The 14,530-nt window shown below is 45.9% G+C and overlaps 1 protein-coding gene across 2 annotated transcripts in view; it reads left to right on the forward strand.

Annotated features, from left to right (window-relative positions):
• Positions 1 to 14,530, forward strand: part of SPTBN4 (spectrin beta, non-erythrocytic 4) — a 1,597,753-nt gene that overhangs the window by 1,464,202 nt on the left and 119,021 nt on the right. For both annotated transcript variants that reach the window (XM_085625377.1, XM_085625378.1), the window contains one exon: positions 9,795 to 9,861. In XM_085625377.1, the coding sequence (XP_085481503.1) occupies positions 9,795 to 9,861 (67 nt within the window). The remainder of the gene's footprint in view (positions 1 to 9,794; positions 9,862 to 14,530) is intronic.

Below are 14,530 nucleotides of genomic sequence, written 5' to 3' on the forward strand. Positions count from 1 at the left end.
TTGTAATACCATTGTAATCTTGAGATACTAAATTGAAAGATCACACAGATATTGTCTAGGTACATATAACATAGATTATAATACTTAAGTCCTACTGGACTTTGTAGTTGTAGGTTGAAGGGAGTAACACACCCTGACTACAACTACTAGAGAGGTTTAGTAGATACAACTAGTGTAGGTAGGTGCACACACCACACCCTCACTAGATCATGTCTCTGAGAGGAGATCAAGTGGATGCTCTCTCAGGAGGATCAGGTCTGCAAAAGACCCCCTCTAGATATGATACCTTAACATTCCAGGAGATGAGACACTTGTGTACCTCCAGAGGAATAAAACAAGGTGCAAACCCTACCATCCTTCAGTTAAGACAACTCCTAGAGGAGTATGATACTCTTAGGGCATCTCAGGCAGGTACCCTAGGTACAGAGGAGGGCCTACCCACCACAGAGGAGTCAGATGGGGCTTCAGATGGAGAGGTAGACAGCCAGGGCCAAGTAGAAAGACTTAGCCAGGCTAACCTAAGTTTACATGGGAGTTTGCATGGGGTCCCCCCATACAGACCCACAAGTAGGCTTACACAGAGAAGCAGGAGGGACAGATCCCCTTCAAGGCAATCCATCCACTCCCATGTCTCTAGCATCTCTAATGCTTCCTCTCACAGGGGAATGACTTCACCTGAGAGAAAGGAGCATGCAGCCAGAATGAGGGAGGCTAATCTGAGGATTCAGAGGGAAGAACTTGCCCTTGCCAAAGAGAAGCTTGCTCTGGCTAGAGAACAAAAGTTAAGTGGGTTAGAACCCACTGGTGGCAGCAACATTCCTAGAGATAGAGACAGGCACTATGATAATAGAAACCTGAGCAAGATTGTCCCTCCCTACAAGTGTGGGGATGACATCCACAAATGGATAACTGCTTTGGAGAGAGCTTGCAAAGTACAGCAGGTACCCCAAAGTCAGTGGGCAGCTATCTTGTGGCTCTCCTTCTCTGAGAAAGGAAGAGACAAGCTCCTCACAGTTAGTGATGAGGATGCAGATAATTACACTGTCCTGAAGAGTGCTCTGATTGATGGGTTTGGCCTAACCACTGAACAATACAGGTTGTTGTTCAGGGATACCCAGAAGACACAGACTCAGGACTGGACTGACTTCGTAGATTGTGCCACTAAGGCTCTGGAGGGCTGGCTAATGGGAAGTAAGGTTAAGGACTATACAGGATTGTATAATTTGATCATGAGAGAACAAATACTTAACAACTGTCAAAACCAGCTATTGCATCAACACCTGATTGATTCTGATCTGACTTCTCCCCAAGAATTGGGAAAGAAGGCAGATAGATGGGTCAGGACTAGAGTTAAGCAGAAAAACCAGAACCAGGGCGGTGATCAGAAAAAGGCAGACCAGAAGGGTAATGATCAGAAACAAAAAGACCAGAAGTCTTCACCAGTCCCCCAAAAGGCTCAGGGGGAGGGTGGTCCCAAAAAGGATAAAAAGAAAGAAGGCCAAAAGAAACCATGGTGCAACTATTGTAAGTCCAACTCACATTGGTTTAGTGAGTGCACCAAAAAGGATAAGCCCCCAGCCACCATTGCCCCTAAGGCAACTGTACCCCCTAGTTCAGCTGTAAGTGGTGGTTCCCAGCAAAAGGGTGTAGTAGGGTTAACCCTGGGAACTGAGGAGGATTCTGGCCTAGTCAGAGTACCTACTCAGGCTGTTCTGATCTGTGATGGGGACTTAGCTTTGTCCTCTACTGTAGGCCCCAGTAACCTGGGCAAGTACAGACAGACTCCTTTTTTCAACCAAAGAATGGCTCAGGCCTACAGGGACACTGGGGCTAGTGTCACAATGGTGACACCTGCCTTTGTGGACCCTGGACAGATCATACTAGGTGAGAATTACCTAGTGACCAACGCTAGCAATGCCACTACCTCCCATAGTGTGGCTATTGTTAACTTCTCCTGGGGAGGGGTAACTGGCCTCAAGAAAGTTGTTGTTAGTTCAGACCTTCCTGTAGAGTGTTTACTGGGCAATGATCTTGAAACTTCAGTTTGGTCTGAAGTGGAGTATAGGACCCATGCAGAAATGCTGGGGATAGATGCACATGTCCTTGCTGTGACCAGGTCACAGGCCAAAAAGTGCACCACTGAACAAGTGCTGGATCCTGAAACTATGGACCAGTCACAACCCAAGAGAAAGAGCAGTAGGGTTAAGGCTGTGCCTTCCCCCCTGCCTCAGGTGGTGGATCAGCCCTCCCAGGAGGATGATTCTGAGAGCCCTGAAGGAACTGTCCTAGAAGAACTTGAACCTGATCAGGTTGAGTTTCTTGGGACAGGGGGACCTTCAAGGGCAGATCTGAGGCAGGCTCAATTAGACTGCCCCTCTCTTGAACCCCTCAGACAGCTGGCTGCTGCTGAGGCTGCAGGGAATGCTCAAGGTACCCATAGAGTGTATTGGGATGAAGGGCTACTGTATTCAGAGGCTAGAGACCCCAAGCCTGGTGCATCCAGGAGGTTGGTCATCCCACTGAAGTTCAGAGGCTTCCTTCTAACCTTGGCCCATGATATTCCCCTTGCAGGACATTTAGGCCAGAACAAGACTTGGGACAGGCTTGTCCCTCACTTTCACTGGCCCCATATGTCAGAAGATACTAAGGAGTTTTGTCGCTCCTGTGTCACCTGCCAAGCCAGTGGCAAATCAGGTGGCACCACAAAGGCCCCCCTCATACCACTACCTGTGGTGGGGGTCCCCTTTGAAAGAGTGGGCATAGATATTGTAGGACCAATGGACCCACAAACAGCATCTGGGCACAGATTCATACTGGTGATAGTGGACCATGCCACCAGGTACCCAGAAGCAATTCCCCTGAGGACCACAACAGCTCCTGTTGTGGCAAGGGCCCTGCTTGGAGTATTCTCCAGAGTGGGCTTTCCAAAGGAGGTCATTTCTGACAGAGGTACCAACTTCATGTCAGGGTACTTGACTGCAATGTGGAAGGAGTGTGGTGTTAACTATAAGTTCACCACACCCTATCACCCACAGTGCAATGGGCTTGTTGAGAGATTCAACAAGACCCTAAAGGGAATGATAAAAGGATTACCAGACAAGCTTAGGCGAAGATGGGACATCCTTTTACCCTGCCTTCTGTTTGCTTACAGAGAGGTCCCACAAAAGGGGGTTGGCTACAGCCCTTTTGAGCTTTTGTTTGGGCATCCTGTAAGAGGACCCCTGTGTTTGGTGAAGGAAGGATGGGAGAGACCTCTCAGACAACCCAAACTAGATATAGTGGATTATGTACTTGGTCTCCGCTCCAGGATGGCAGAGTATATGAAGAAGGCTTCTAAAAACCTTGAGGCAAGCCAAGAACTCCAAAAAGCTTGGCATGACCAAAAGGCTGTACTGACTGTTTACCAGCCAGGACAGAAAGTGTGGGTGTTGGAGCCAGTGGCCCCAGCAGCACTCCAAGACAAATGGTCTGGGCCCCACACTATTGTTGAGAAAAAGGGAGAAGTCACCTACTTGGTGGACCTTGGGACTCCCAGAAGCCCCCACAGGGTGCTTCATGTCAACAGATTGAAGGCATATGTTGACAGGGCAGACATGGGGCTACTCATGGCTACAGATGAGGGGCAGGAGGAAGAGAGTGACCCTCTCCCAGACCTGTTGACTCAGAACCCTGATGATGGCTCAGTTGATGGTGTGGTCTTTTCTGACAGCCTCACTGTCCATCAGCAACAGGACTGCAGACAGGTTCTGCAATCCTACAGACATATGTTCTCTCTGACAAACTGGTGCACCCATGAGGTGGACACTGGTGACAGTCTGCCTGTGAAGAGCAAAATCTACAGGCAACCTGACCATGTCAGGGACTGCATAAAAGTTGAGGTACAAAATATGTTGGAGCTGGGAGTCATTGAACCTTCAGAGAGCCCTTGGGCTAGTCCTGTAGTTCTTGTGCCAAAACCTCACACCCAAGATGGTAAGAGAGAGATGAGGTTTTGCGTGGATTACAGAGGTCTCAATGCTGTCACTAGGACAGATGCCCACCCAATACCTAGGGCAGATGAGCTCATTGACAGACTGGCAGCTGCTAAGTTTTTGAGCACATTTGACCTAACAGCAGGCTACTGGCAAATCAGACTAGCTGAGAGTGCAAAGGCCAAAACTGCTTTCTCGACCCCAGGAGGACATTATCAATTTGTGGTAATGCCCTTTGGTTTGAAGAATGCACCTGCCACTTTCCAAAGGTTGGTGAATCAAGTCCTTACTGGGTTGGATGATTATTGTGCAGCTTATCTTGATGATATTGCTGTCTTTAGCTCCACCTGGGAGGATCACCTGGTCCACCTGAGGAATGTTTTAGAGGCCCTGCAAAAGGCAGGCCTCACTATCAAGGCCACTAAGTGCCAGATAGGGCAGAGCAAGGTTGTATACCTGGGCCACCTAGTTGGTGGGGGTCAGGTTCAACCACTGGAGAGCAAGATCCAGACCATAAAGGACTGGGCTCCTCCAACTACCCAGACTCAGGTCAGAGCTTTCTTGGGCCTGACTGGGTACTACAGAAAGTTTGTTAAGAATTATGGGTCCATAGTGACACCACTTAATGACTTGACCTCCAAGAAGATGCCAAAGAAAGTTCAGTGGACAGTAAGCTGTCAAAAAGCATTTGATGACCTGAAGCAGGCCATGTGCAGTGCACCTATTCTGAAAAGTCCAGACTACTCCAAAGAGTTCATTGTCCAGACAGATGCTTCTGAGTTAGGTGTGGGAGCTGTTCTTTCACAACTGAATGTAGATGGTCAAGACCAGCCCATTGCTTTTATAAGTAGAAGGCTGACCCCTAGAGAGAAACGTTGGTCAGCTATTGAGAGGGAGGCCTTTGCTGTGGTTTGGGCCCTGAAGAAGCTGAGGCCATACTTGTTTGGCACTCACTTCAAGATTCAGACAGACCATAAGCCCCTCTTGTGGCTAAATCAGATGAAGGGTGAAAATCCCAAACTTCTTAGGTGGTCCATTTCCCTACAGGGGATGGACTTCACAGTGGAACATAGACCTGGGACTGACCATGCCAATGCAGATGGACTCTCCAGATATTTCCACTTAGAACATGAAGACTCAACTGGTCAAGGTTAGTTTAATGTCCCTAAGTTTGGGGCGGGGTTGTGTAGGAGAGTAGGGTCTGCTTTCTATGTTCACCCCCACTTTTTGCTTTTGCTTTACTGGTTTTCGACTTAGATGTGGCTGTGGGCCTGCTAATCAGACCCACAGCCCTGCTGTTCTCTCTCTAAATTAATACTATGTACTTTAGGTGCATAACCCATTTGGATAGGATCACCTTATTGGCCCCTGTACAGTGTACCCTAGGTACCCAGGGCATAGGTGTACCCTAGGCCTACCAGGGGCTGCAGCATGTATTATGCCACCCCTGGCCTGGCCTTCCATTTTGACACAACTGGCTGATCACTCAGCTGGGGCAAGGTCGTGTAATCACCCCTTGCTTAGGTGTAGTATTCCTATACCTAACTTACATATAGACACATGTGTACCTATCAGTCACTCCTATGGCAGGCCTTGACAATCCTGGAGGCAGAGTGCTTGGTAACATGTGAGATGGTGCTCTAGCATGAGCTGAGCCTGTCTGCAGCTTTCGGAACCTTATCCTTATAGCTGTTCTATGATATAGCCTACCATATACTCTTAAAGTGCCTTATAATCTTAGACGGTTATGGTAACTATGGTTTGGCTTTATCGAAACATGTCGTGTAAGGTGTCTAACACTGTGGAATAATACCCCCATGCCATTTCTGGACATGAGAATATTATTCCCCCCTTCTAGAGGGAAAGACATGTTAAAATCATACTTCAAACTGTTGGCCTCTGACCAAAGCCTCAGCATCACAAAATGGATGCTGCTGCCACGACACAAGTCTGACCTCCTGCAGCTGGGAGTGATCCCAGCCAGGGAGGCCTGGACAATAGGTTTCCTGCTTGGGGAGGTGCTAGCACCTCCCCAGACAGCCTTTAGTGTATTGGGGCAGGGTGGGCTGAAAGGAATGAGACATGCCTGGGGCACACAAGGTGTTCCTTGCATAGTCCAGTTCAAACCGGCGCTGGGGCACTCCAGCCCCAGCTCTGGCGCGAAACTGGACAAAGGGAAGTGGGTGTAACCACCCCCTCCCAGGTCCCACCCATAAGGCGTGACCTAGCAGGTATCCCAGCCCCCCAGATTAGTATAAGAGTGGGAGTTGGGCCTCAAGACTTTAGATTATCCTGAACCTGCAAAACTGAACAGAAACTCTGGACCTTCGACATTCGACGAAAGAAGAAGACTGAAGAATCTCCCTTGTAGCCAAGGAGTGGCTACCCTGAGCAAACAGGCACCATCAAGAGACTACCCTTTGCTTTGCCCATGTTCTACGAGGAACCGACTGCAGAGCCTGACCAGAGCCTTGACTCCCAGACTTCTTCGACCCTGATCCACATCTGCAGCAGAGCTGAGATCCGTGGAGGCGACGAGCGACGTGGGACCGGCTACCTGGAAAAAGTGGCTAGTAACTTAAAGCGCAGCTTCTGAGGTACCCTCGAAGTTGTGCACCGGGGATTGAGAAGCCCCAACCCCAAGCACCATCTGCACCGAAGATCAGCCCCCCACACTCCACGAGTCCTGCGTGGGGCCCTTCAGCATTTTCCTGCTTGCCGCGTCTGTCCGGTTGCTTGCCCGCTGGCTAGTGGCCTTTGTGACGACGCACCCTGAAATCTTCTGCGCTGGTTTGGCTCCTCCAGACTGGCTCCCGCTTCTCTGCAAAGAAGAAGCACCCCAGACCTTCCTGGTCTGCACCAGAAGCAAGTCCTTCGTTCTTCGTGGGTTCCGCTTGCCAAGGCTTGGTGAGTCCTAGTCCAACTTCGACGCCGCCGACAGCAAGAGCCTTCGTGGGACAGCTCGCCTCCTGGTCCTGGTCGTCCTCGACGTTTCCTGGTCCTCCTGGCTGCAGCGACAAGCTTCACCTTCACCTGCAATCTTCACGACATCGCCTGGTTCCTTCCTGGTTCCACGTGGTCACTGGCTAGTGACCTTGACTCTGTCTCTTCTGCTTGCAGGTTTCTTCTCTTCTTGATCCCAGCCTTGGGATCCCCCGGACACTCTTCACTGACTGCCTGTCAGCATCTTTCTTCAGGCATCCATAGGAGTCGACGACGAAAACGACGCATCTTCACCCCTATGCACCCGCAGCCTGTGGGCTAGGTAACTTGGGTACTCCGGTGCTCATCAGGATAGTGACTATCCTAGTGTCTAGTTTTCAAGTCTCAACTTCCTAGCTACTCCGGAAGTGTCCTAAATCTACCGTTTTCTAAACTGTACTATTGCTATTGACTTTTACGCATTACGCGTGAGTGTTTCCACTCTGCACACGAATCCCGTGGGCCTCCCACTTCCTAACTAACGCTAGTGTAGTGTAGCCCCAGCGATTCCCTAGGCCTAGGCCTATTCTATTTCCGTGACAGTGGTTCTTATACCACTTACTTAGTATATGGTTTGCGTGGCCCCTAGGGCCTCACTGTATTACTTACCTGTGTGACTTAATGTATGCTTAAATAAGACTGTGTTGTACTTACCTCTAATCTCATAAAGAGTGCTGAGGGTTTGACTAGAATAAATACACTTTATTTTATATATATATCTGTTGTGGTGTCCTTTCATTTGGTATTCAAGGGATTATATATGGTATCACAGCTGGCTTCACATGCCATTCAGAGTTTAGCCTAAGACTGCTCTTGTCCATGCTACCACTAGGATAGCTGGTCTATAAGGTTGACTTTACAACCAATCACCATAAGGGTATTTGGACTGATATAAGGTGTACACTAGAACTAGTGACATCATACATCAGGCCAACTTCTCACAGCAATTAATTATTTTACACACTATTATGATTAGGCAACTTTTATTCAAACATTGAATTTTGACTTCCTCACCATATTTTGTGTGCATTTGTGTCTGCAAACTTCAGATTAGCATAGGCTCAAATAAAGGCACCAGACATTTATATTTTATTGGGAACTGTGAAAGTTTTGATTGGCTATTAACTGCTAAATAGTACTTTAGACTATTACTATTAAAGTACTTTACACAGGAGGGCTGTAATACGTAAATATGAGCCAGATGTACAACCATTTCATTTTGCGAGTGTCTAATTTTTTTTTGTGACTCACAATTAGAGACTTTAAAAATAAAATGTGCTAATGTGTCTCAGATACATTAGCGATTCTGAGTGGGTTCACAATTGACCTGCCTCTCAATATTCATGAGGCAGGGCTCAATTTGCGACCCTATGGCAGCGGCCAATAGCACTGGGGTGGTGGCCTGCTGGGGACAGCAAACTACCATGTCCATGTTTGCTTTTAAAAAAGCAACTTTTTTTTAATGCAGCCCCTTTTCCTTAAAAGAAAACATGATGCATTTCAAAAAGAAAAATGAAAGTTTCTGTTTCCGTGGGACCATTGCCTGCTCTTAAAAAAAGGTTTCACTACCATTCACAAAGGGGACCTCTTCTTGTTTGCGTTAGCGAGTGGCTTACCACCTACTTCAAGTAGGTGGTAAACTGTGCAGCCGTGGCCCGTGCAAGTAAGAGCAGTGGGGCCGGGTGGGGGGGATTGCGACAAATGACGAAGAGGGAGAAATAATTATTTATTTAATTTTCCCTTGTGATCGTCTGTCAAATAACCCCCCCTTTCCCAACCCAGCCCCACCGCCTCACCACTCTTACCTGCACGGTCCGCGGCTTGAACTGTGATTTGTTTGCAAACTCATTCTGGTTGCAAAACAATCATACATCCCCCTGCAACTCGCTATTATAAAGGTACGCCCTTGGCATGCACCTACTTAAGAGCGAGTCCCAAACCCTATTTTGTGAGTCGATAATAGGTTACCGACTCGCATAGTAGGGTTGGTATATGGCAAAAGCTGTTAGCAGTCGCAAACGGGTCAAATTTCCGTTTGCGATCGCTAAAAACGGTCGTACATGTGCTCCCAAGTTTTTATCACAGGGAATATGATCATGAGGTGGATGGTAATTCTAAAGCTGGCTGGTGGATGTTAACTGCTACTTTACTTCTTTCTTTATTTCCTTTGGCTTTTAACTAAATGATTAATTAATTGTACATTCTAAAAACCTTTTTAAAGCAACTGCAATCTTCAGAACAAGAAAGAGTAAATATGGCCACTAGGTCATTTACTTCCTCTGCTGACTGACTGACTGGCTTTGCAGACAGGAAACACAACATTGTAATAAAAGCCTTCTCCTGTATTACATTTCAAACAGTTTCATCATAAATACAATGTAGATTCTACTTGGTAGGCACGACAATTGTTCTGCACTAGGAAAGTATGATTCCCTCCTTATTGCAAGGTTTGAAAAGCTGACAAACTGCAAACTTGTCTCTATCATCCTCCAGAACTTTCCAATGTTTTATGTCCATTTTAACTTCTTGTATGATTTCTATGATTGGAAGATTTTTTCAGAAAATGTATGTTGTTATGCTTACTTGAGTTTCATTTCCGTGCCGTACTAATGATAGTTTGATCTTATTGAATGAAAAACTGAGGCTAAGCTGGAACAATAAGATTAGGCGGGTTTACCAAACAGGTGATCTTTGCAAACATTGGTCAGGAGACTGTTACAAGTGTTCCAGGACATGGCTATTCTTATTTCGCAGAATGTACCTTCTTTGCCACTTGCATGCAAATGTGTAGCTTGACACCAGTATGAGATTTTAACTATTGATGTTTCTGTGCATTGGCAGGAAAGCTACCTTGGCAGATATTGTTGAGCAACTGCAAGAAAAGGAAGCAGCTCTGGTCAGTGCTGGGGTAAGACATTTTAGTAACCTAACCTTTGATTGTGTATTTAGAACCAGTCTAATGATAATGACCAAGGTAGCAGTTTGTCAGCCCATGTGTGTCAGTGGGGGGGCTAGCCTAACATATATCATAGCCAGGATGACCAGTAGTGCTGTGGACAGTCAAACTTTCCAGAAACTAATGGCTATTCAGAAATATAAACTTCCTATTTCAATGCACTAAGTGAGCCAATACAAAAAGTGGATTCCTCATGCTTTGAAAAGCGCCCATTATCAAATAAATGTGTATTGATTTCTCCAGAAATTGGCAGCTGAAAGAACATCTATAACATGTTATTTTCTCGCCGCAGATTCCTTTATATGACAGTTCCCTTCAGTTAAGTGGACACTAATACCATTAGGAAAGACTAAACAGAATTATTAGGCATGCCCACACCGTGCTCTATCTGCCGTACATGTTTGCATTGCCTATCTGTTCCTAGTGCTTCTCCCTTTCAAGGTTAGAACAAATATCTTGAATCCTGCTGTAATCCCTACAGTTTATTTTCTCCATGCGCTCACACACAAGAGAAAACTAGAAGACAAGTCTCCTCAAGTATTGACAATGTCCCCAAATGAACAGTCCCAGCATTTCTGCACTTTTGAAAGGAGCTGAAGCGCCTACTCTTGAGAGAACACTTCAGCACAACATGACAGGACTTGTCATCCATGAACATTCTGCTTCATTGTAAAAGATGCTGAATCACAACTCAGGGTCTGGCTCCCTTTGTTCAACACTCTTGCTCCCTAGATCCCTAGCTAGGATTGTGCTCTACAAATACGTAGACATACACAAGTACAATTCCCATAGCAAATTATTCCCTGTTGGCAATTTTGGCACTCTGTTCTCTGAAAATATGTGTACCTAAATAATATGTGTATTTGTAAAACGCATACTCACCCGTAGGCATCTTGGTGCTGAATAACAGATTTTTATTATTACCCAACTCATTGGTACTCATTGTATTGACCTCAGATGTATGGAAGGCTGAGTGGACCCACCGGGATTTGAACCTGTGACCATGAGGTCGAACACAGGCCCCTGCAGTGGACTCATTAATCCAGTGAGCCACCAGCCCCGGTTGATTTAACAAAGAGGCTTGTGTACAACGGCAATGTCTATTTCATGCCTGAGAACAAGCTTTGTTAGTGTGTCGGCTGAGAAGCCAGATTACACGTTTGCTGAATATAAAGCCAATTGTGTTGTATGGGTCAAGACAGCAGATAAATATCTAGATTGTTAGTGCATCATTAAAAACAGTAAGGCTAGTACAGGGTCCGTGTTTGGATGCATTCCTTCTGTTGTACATGGCTAATCAAAGCAGGGCAGTGCATCCCATTATTATTTTGTCCCTTCCTCTTTATGTGTACAATGTCCTACTGACCTCAGTCATTTAAGCCTGGTGTTAGAAATGCCAGCGTAGCCTATAGTCTGACTCACAAAAACTCAGAAAGATTGATGGTGTATTATTGGTTGTTCCATTGACAGGGTCACATGTATTATAAGTTGCTTTCACATGACAAGGACTCCAAAGATCGTCAGATTTTAAAGGCACAACTCCTGCGGTGTCTGATTTTTATGGAGTGCAGACTTTTTCTTACCAAAAATAGTCAGACATTGCTGGTGCAAGGATTTTTGCCACCCTAGGCAAAGTGAGAATTTGTCTTACCCAGGCAATTTGGCCTCATTTGCAGCTTTGAGGGCCAAAAATTGCATCTGACTGAAGGTCCTACCTGGTTCAAAGGAAAACAACAGTTAAAAACTAATTTAGGCTTGAAGTCTCTCGTCCAAAACAGAACCATGTTCTAACAGGGCCATCAGAAACAATTTCAATTGCAGATCTTGAAACTATCTTTAAATTCTCCAGTATTGGGTTGTCTTTTATAGATTCACATGCTTGAATATTCCCCGTCGTCGAAGTGGGAGTCCCACGGTACATAACATAGCAATGTAGTAATAACATAGGCCAATATAGGCATAAAAGAAAGTAAAACCATAGAGTTTTTTTATCGCTAGACACATTTTCACTTCTATAACATATTACTGTCATTATGCTTTAGTCCAAATTCCAGCCAATCAGGCGTCCGCACCCTCTTAGAATGTTCTCCTCAGAGGCTCAGGCCCTCAGATTTTCTACTGCACGTCGTGTGAAGGGAGTCTCCCTGAGCTAAGCTCAGTTTTCTTCTCATTTCTTCTCAGAAAGTTAGCTTTATGATGTCTACTACCAAGAAATCCCTCTTCAGACCTTGTGGAAACTGTGGTAAACAAAGACTTCATTCTGAAGACCCTCATAAAAAATGCATCTATTGCCTATATCCTGAACATCAGGTAAAGCATTGTAAAATATGTAGAACCTTCTCTCAGAAGACTCTAAAGGACAGAGAAGTGCGTCTCCTTCTGTTGCTACAGAAGTTGAAGACTTCAGAGAACCCTCTCTCAGATGTGGAGAGTGAGTCATCAATCAAGACATCTTCATCCTTGAAAAGGACCAGTGAGTATCAAAAGGTTTCTCCAAAACCTAAAGTGGTGAAGAAACATCATGTGGATAAGCCCACTATCCAACCTTCAACTTCAAAAGGGGTGATTTCTTCCCCTCTGAGTCTTTCTGCAACTTCTACGCCCCCGAGATCTGATTCTCAGGCGTCAAAGACTCCATCTGCGCAGTTTTTACCTCAGAAACTGCCTATCTCCTCGACGAGCTCATTGTTGCTTCCTCCGTTGACGAGAGCTGCTGTCGTCGCGTCTACGTCGACAACTTGAACTTCTGTGTCTATGAAGCCAGCTATGATCCTTTCGTCGGCATCTTCACCATCGACGTTGGTATCTGTTAAGGTGAGACCTATTTAGTCTACAGTGCCTTTGACTTCGTCGATGGTGGCAAGCAAACATAGGAAAAAGCATTCGTCGACAGTGGCTCCGTCGTCGACGGTGGCTTTGTCGTCGCAGGTGGCTTCATCGTCGACGGTGTCACAACAACGACGTCTATCGTCGACGGTAACGGCTACAACTGCATCCATGGATCTAATACCATTCAAGGCTTCAAGCTCTTTGCTTTAACGGCGACATTCCTCTTTGGATACCCTAATGGCAATTCAAACTCCTTCTCAACCTCCAGCTGAATTATTTTCTTCTGACGATGAGAAATCACAGGATGACGACAGATTTCGGGCTGCTCGCAGTCCCTCTGAACTTCTTATAAAATGTCAGGACTCTGATGATGATGACCTACAAGAAGAGGATTTTTCTACTTGTGACACACAACCTGCGCAGGAAGTTCCTATGGCACAGATACCTTTATCTCTTATTTCCAACCTCCAGTTCATGTTGGATGATTACTACCGCCATTTTCTACGTTCAGTACAGACTTCTCCAACGCCGCAAGTACCTCCACAACCTCTTCCTACTAGAGAATCAGTTGCCACACCTACGTCGGCGACCAGAATTCAACATCACGATGTTCCTCAAATCATAGAGGAGGACAATAACGACAAGAATGATGATGAAGGAGATAAGGAAGAAGGTGAGCTGGATGACGGATCCCTTCTTTCTGAATGGCACAACTATCACATTCAAACACAGTCTCCCGCTGCTCCAGCTCCTCTGGATTCTCCACCAGTCGACATAGGTGGTTTTTATTTACTCATGGAAAGAGCGGCAAAAAGATTCCACCTTCCTATGACCACCAAAGAGGAAGATTGTTTCCTATATGATTTTAAAGATCAGCCTCAAAAACAAGTCCGTTCTATTCCCATCATTGATTTTATTTGGCAAGAAGGCCTCAAGCTCATGCAAAATCCTAATTCTATTCCAGCTGTTCTACCGAGGCTGGATAAGAAATACAAAGCCCCTGCAAATTCACCTGCTTGTCTCATTTCGCAACCTAAGCCGGATTCCATTATTACTCAGGCAGCACAGCGTCGATCCAGAAACCTATCATCTCCATTATCTGCACCACCAGACCGAGAGGGTAGACACCTTGATGGTATTGGCTAGAAGTTTTCCACTATGGCGGCAACTACAGTTCGTGCGGCCAGTTCTTTAGCTATCTTGGGTCGTTACGACCGCCAAATGTGGTCCAACATATCATCACTTGTAGATCTAATACCAGAGGCGTCTAAAGCAGAGGCATTAAAAATAAATTCTACAAGAAGCAGAAAGAATTTCCTCGGAAATTATTGATTGTGCTATTGATGTATCTTCCACTGGTTTCCGTATTTTGGCTGATGCAGCAGTCCTCAGGCGTCAGCGCTGGCTAAAGGCCACGTCCTTCCGTCAAGAGGTACAGACAAAAATATTGGACATGCCTTACGACGGTGAATCATTGTTTGGCCAACATATCGACGATGCCCTTCAAACAATAAAAAAGGACACCGACACTGCCCGTGCTCTCGAAACTCTACAGTTTAAAAAGCAGCCTTTTCGAGGTGCAAGAGGACGTGGTTCCTCTTCTTCCTTTCGAGGAAACTCCAATCAATATAGACAAGGACAACACCGCTACTCCTCCCAGAATTAGCAATCTTATAGACAACAGCATTCTTCGTCCTACAGACAATACAGAGGTAAATCCTCTTACAGAGGAAAGGATTCCTCCAAAAAACAATTACTTTCACCATTCACCGTCCCAGTTGGAGGTTGAATC

The sequence above is a fragment of the Triturus cristatus genome, chromosome 9, assembly GCF_964204655.1.
Source record: "Triturus cristatus chromosome 9, aTriCri1.1, whole genome shotgun sequence".
Classification (NCBI taxonomy): domain Eukaryota; kingdom Metazoa; phylum Chordata; class Amphibia; order Caudata; family Salamandridae; genus Triturus; species Triturus cristatus.